Source organism: Mobula hypostoma, chromosome 4 (assembly GCF_963921235.1).
Source record: "Mobula hypostoma chromosome 4, sMobHyp1.1, whole genome shotgun sequence".
Taxonomy (NCBI): Eukaryota; Metazoa; Chordata; class Chondrichthyes; order Myliobatiformes; family Myliobatidae; genus Mobula; species Mobula hypostoma.
Window position 1 is genome coordinate 113,681,365 of NC_086100.1, and position 6,000 is coordinate 113,687,364.

General features: G+C 41.2%; 1 protein-coding gene across 1 annotated transcript in view; it reads right to left on the bottom strand.

Moving 5' to 3' along the window:
* Window positions 1-4,897, bottom strand: part of pdgfc (platelet derived growth factor c) — a 319,996-nt gene extending 315,099 nt beyond the window's left edge. Inside the window, exon 1 of the mRNA XM_063045025.1 lies at window positions 4,258-4,897. Within this exon, the coding sequence (XP_062901095.1) occupies window positions 4,258-4,366 (109 nt within the window). The 5' untranslated portion in view covers window positions 4,367-4,897. The remainder of the gene's footprint in view (window positions 1-4,257) is intronic.
* Window positions 4,898-6,000: the final 1,103 nt, after the last annotated feature.

Genomic DNA, 6,000 nt, shown 5'->3' on the forward strand with positions numbered 1-6,000 from the left:
GAGAAAATAAAAACAAATTATGAAGAAAAGTAAAGGAATAGGCATGAAATATGGCAGCAAAACTGTGTAAATATAGTAAGAATTTGGTAAACAGAAAACTCAGAGACTAAACCTAAGACTACTAAGGACTCTGTCATCAATAGAGATGGGGAGGTGAAATAAAGGGATCTGAGGTATACAATAGACTATTGAAGGTCTGAAAGTGATGTAAAGATAAAAGCGTGGAACTGAGATGAAAACTGTATTAGAAAACCTGTAAGAGAAACAGTATTGGAAATGGGCACCTGAACTCACTACATTTTTAAAAACACATTCAGAATCGGATTTCTTTTTATCAAGCAGCATTATTTAACTTCTGGCCAGGTTATATAAAATGCTAAAACTGGATAGCTTGATCACCTCAGGCCTATTTGTTGACCATTGCTCAAAGAAATGGTATCCAATGTACTTGCAGAAATATCCTCTGATCTTACTGGAGAATCAAGATGAGAAATACACACAAAAAAAGAAACTAATGAATGTTCCCACAAAAGAATGGCAGGGGATATTAAAATGTAGGTGGCAGAGTTTCTCATCAGCTTGAATTTAAGCAGGTGGAAGACAGTGGGTCAGCCAGGAAAGATTAGAATTGTTAAGTCCAGATGGTGGTTAAAAAAAAGGAAAGTTTCAACTACAGCAGATTTGAGCTGAGGTGGAACTTTGCATCCCAGTGGTCAACAGCCTGTGCTTGATTATGCTTCTGATGCATATATTAATCCAAATCTTGGTGGTCTCCTCTATATTGATGAGACCCGTCATAAATTGGGGGATAGCTTCGTCAACCACCTCCACTGCATCCGAATAATCGGAACTTCCCGGTAGCCAAAAATATATATTTGTGTTTCCTGTTCCCATTCTGACATGTCAGTCCATGGCCACTTCTCATACCAAGATGAGGCCACACTCAGGGTGGAGGAACAACACCTGATGGCATGAGTATCGATTTCTCCTTCTGGTAAAAAAAAACCCCCCTTCCTCCATTCACAAATCTGATCTTTTTCCTCTTCTCACGTGCCTATCACTTCCCCCAGGGCCCCCTCCTCCTTCCCTTTCTCCCACGGTTCACCCTCCACTCCTACCAGATTCCTTCTTCTCCAGCCCTTTACCTTTCCCACTTACCTGGTTTCACCTATCACCTTCCAGTTAGCCTCCTTTCCCCCCCCCCCCACCTTTTTATTCAGCTGCCTTCCTCTTTTTCATTTCAGTCCTGAAGAAGGATCTCGGCCCGAAACGCTGACTGCTTGTTCATTTCCATAGATACTAACTGACCTGCTGAGTTCCTCCAGCATTTTGTACGTGTTACTTTCATAGGTTCACCACTTCCTATGTGTGTGAACTTATGCAATCCTGGAGTACTTTGATAATTTTGCCTCCCCCCTATTTTGACCATGTTAACCTCTTTCTACTTCAGTCTTGTGAATTCTTTTTGTGAAGTAAGACCCCTACTTTTATTTCCCAAGCATCTTGAAATAAGGCCAACACTCCATTATAACCTTTCTTAATACTGTACCCACTGTATGTGTGCTGACTTTCTGTGTTTCATGCATAAGAACTCCCAAATCATCTTGTGTTTAATCCCTGTTTCTCAAAAATGCTCCAGCCTTCTCCCTCTCCCTCTCCAAATTGCTTATTATAACTTTGTTCTTCTGGCAATGTTTTGATTACCTTTCTTGTGATATTTTATTTGACTTAACGTCAATCTTTTTCTGATAAATGGTTTTGTAAAGCACTTGGTACAATGTTACTCTGTTAAAGGCAACATGTAAATACATGTCATTTGTGAATTGTAGGCATATACATTTGGAAAACATTTAGAAAAAAAGATTCTATCTCTTGGAAAAGAATCTATCATCTGTCAATATTTTGACTTTGTTCATAGTTTATTTGCTAGAATGTATCACCATTCCAAGCTGTTAACTTTTCTCTTTTTCTTTAGCAATGCTGACAGACCAGCTTGGTAATTTTAATATTTTTGTGTATATTTACAGTATTTTAGTATTTTAAATATAGCAGGTGGAATCATACTCCACCTCGAGCTGCCAGTGTTTGGCCCCACACTCTCCACATGCCTATTATGAATGCAATGGTCCTCTACCTCTTCATCCCAAAGGCAAATAGTGAAATGTAAAAGGACTTGTGGTGATTTAGGAACACCATGATGCCTTTGGCTTTCAATCAGCTGCTCGCTGCTTCTGAATAGTTTTTAATTCTTTGATGAAAGAAATGTTTGAAAGCTGTTCAAGAGGTATTTTAGTTATATGAGAATTAAAAAGACACCCAAGGTAAAATGGCTCCAGCACTTCCTTTATTTTCTATTAGATTAGTTGAACTGAAAGACCAAATGTGAAATGCATCAAATGCCTCTCTTGACTCTAATCAGTGCTCCAACACAGTGATGATCCCAGCAGCAGAGAGGAGGGCTTGTTCCACCATTATCTGACTTTCATCTTTAATATATACACCTGGAATCCAAAATGTTGTAAATATCAAAAGGCTGAAAGCAGGAAAGCTCAATTTGGCCCCTTATTGAATGAATATGGCTCCACACCCTGTAAACAGAAGTATTACTCTAAAGAAGTACAACAGAAGTATTTAGAGGGAATGTTTGAATCTACTTTGTAATGTTCAAAGCACTTATTCAAGTAAGTAACAACTTTAACAACTTGCTCAGTCTGAGTCACAAAGACCCAGCATGGAATCTAGGTACAAAGCATCTTCAACTAAGACTATTTTGAGGCGTTGCTGTGCACTGACCAATCATCACATAGCTGGACCATCACATCACTGACCAACCATCACATAGCTGGACCACAGTTAACATGGCACTATATCACACATATAAGGAAAATCTCCTTCATTAGTGATCAAGACAGAGAATAGAATAACTAAGCATTTTTTTCACAGCTTTACTTCTGTCTTTTTAAAGCAAGAAATCCTTTGATGGCTCCTATGATCTCAGCTGCAAATTGTTAAACAGAATGTGATGTCCATAAATCCAGTTTAATAAGTGTATAAAAGCGCTGCCGTACAACTAATCTCAAATTTTTACTTTAGTCCGAGCCCATGCTGGTTTATTCCATCCATTTCTTATTCGGGGTGGGTATCTTTAAAGAAAAACACAGGAATCTTATGTTTTCCATCCCTTATTATTACCTAGACTAGGTTGTAATCTAAAACTGTCATGTCCCAAAGCTATATAATTAGGTGGTAATGAATGGGGAGAGTGCATTTTAACCTACCAATCTTAGTTTCGCCAGCAGGACATACCACAGCTAGACAGCACCTTTCCATTGTCCATTGCGATTTTAAAAAAGGTAAAAATCAAAATCGGCTGCATTACATGTTCTTGAAACTGGCTTTTATCTATCTTTATGAAATAAACACTACGTAATTCTGAAATGTGTGAGTGATACTTGATTCCACAAGTAAATAAAGGTTGCTTTAAATATTATAACAGATAAGGATACATAATGTCAGCAGTGCAGAAATCAATGCTATGGACACGACGGGCTGAATGGCCCGCTTCTGTGCTAAACTAAGCTACCAATAAGCGCGCTTATGTATACACAGCTCTCAAGATGTGATGTGGAGGTTTTGGAAGACCTGGCGGCTGTCTGTCAGTGTGCAGCTCATTTGCTGACTGACTCTTTTGATCGCTTTCACTGGCTCTTCCAAGTTCTCTTACTGTGAGGCCAGCTTTGTTAGTGCTTGCTCTTTGATCACCGCCCTAGCTGCCTGCAGGTGCCAGATGTCATCGCATTTACAAGCGGCGTGGCTCTGTTTAAATATATATATAAAACACGCCAACTTTACTTCAGAAGCAGAAAGTAGAAAACTTTAAATTCTCTCTCAAGATATTTTTATGCATTATTATTTCACAGCGCTGGAAAGTAGTCGCGATGAGATTGCATGCATAATCCGAAAGTTCTGGAGCAGTGTTTTGCAGAAATGGTATCCATAAGAGACGTTTGCATTCTGGCGCTGGGGAAATAAATCGACATTCCCTACGGGCAAAATCTTGCACACACACGACTGGCGAGGGCGAGGGGCAAGATTCCCTCAACTGCGAAGTAGTTTGGCAGCCTGCTGAAACTCATACCTGTAAGGATCAGCCACTCGCCACACCGGCAAGTGAGTGCGGCAAACAATATAGGGGCAAAGCCAATTTCACCACATCAAAGGGCAACCGGAGGGGGGTGGGGATAGAGATAGACTTACCGTTCGGTTCCTTGTTACTTGAGGGCTGGAACTTGTTGATTTGGGCTTCCGATCCATGATGGCGGAAGTTGAGAGCCGATATTAGCAGGAGTGCTAATGACAGGGACATTTGAGGGGCACCGTGTGTGAGCGCTGTCGGGGCGAGCAGACAAGACACGCACTGGGCTTCTCTGCGCTGACTCGGTCGCAGCTGCCGTCTACCACGCAGTGCGGGGACCCTGATGTGCCAGCATTTTCACCAGATAATCACACAGTGGCTTCCACATTCCGATCCAAAGCGCTCTCTTCTCTCTCCTCCGTGCCCCGACCCAACGATCTCACTTATCAACTCAATGGCTAATGTAAGGCGGAAAAAAAATGACAGACGCTTATGCCAGAAACCAAGTTTTTTTTTAAAGACGCAGCCAAGTCCTTACGCACACCTGTCAACTTTTATAAACTTCTGGATTTTAAGACTGTCTTCTATATAAAGTCCACGATCTTTGTGATTTTTTTCTTCTCTTTGCTTTTTTTTCCCTATCATCAGCTGCCAGAGCCAAACTTTTCTGTCTGGACAAACTTTTAGTAAAAAATTACTTTAAAAGGTAGTTTACCAGCGAACAGCTGGATTCCATTATTCCAGGGTACTTTCAAGTGGAGTTTTTTTAAGGGCTGATTTAAGTTTTTTTTGCTCACTTGACGTCAGCTAAAGACAAAAACAAATCCTGCAAAGTGCTGCCTGTTACCGTACGAAAGGAAAGATTACGCCTTTGCACATTTTACGTCCACCCCCCCCCCCCCACACACACACACCAAACACGCATACACAAAACCCACGGGCTGCTCCCTTCAGACACGCTGGGTGGACTCGCCTCTCGGGTGAGCAAGACTGCCAACTGGCGACACGACAGGTGGTGTAGCATTGCTGGCTGCAAACCTCTCCAGAGACAAAAAAAAACTTCGCACATCAGATTTTACATAGCAGCCTTAATCCCCCAGTGCAGTTTACAAATCGAAACTTCGGATTGTTTATAAACTATTTTGAGATATCTGGGGAAACCCTATATCCATATAAAAATGGAAACGCCGAATAAAAACTTCTACTACTTTTTAGGGTTTCGTCCGCACCCATTTCGGGGACCATCGTGGATAACGACAGTATTCAGTTCCCATCCGCTGGAATTCAACTGTTTCATTCGCAATTCATACAAGTGTTCGCCGCAAAAGTGAACGGGAAACTGCGCCGGTACCTCGTGCCGGCTTCACAATCAAAGATGTGGCCATTGTCTGTACATTATGCCTAATTCATGTGTCAGAACTTGTTTTAACTGATCGTCAGGGACTCCCATTGTTAATTCAAACTGTCCATTTAAAAAAAAGTCAGGTTTGAAAAGTTGTGATATAAAACAACCCATGCGTTAGTGAAGCTCATGTGAATTTACAATAGATGGAGTTGAAAGCACGGGAGGGAGGGAGAGGGAGGGAGATTTAATCTTTCTGGTGAGAGGGAAAGAGAGAGGGAGGGAAGATTTATCTTAATGGCTAATAGCTTCTTTTTGTCCGAAGATATTTAGAAGCTGATGATCAATTTGCTGGATGGTGTTCATTAGTTCTATTCTGAAATAAAAGATATATGTGAATAAAACCAACCTATAATGAATAAGAGGCACAAAATAATCTGCAGATGCTGGGGTCAAAGCAACACTCACAACACGCTGGAGGAACTCAGCAGGTCGGGCAGCGTCCGTGGAAACCATCAGTCAA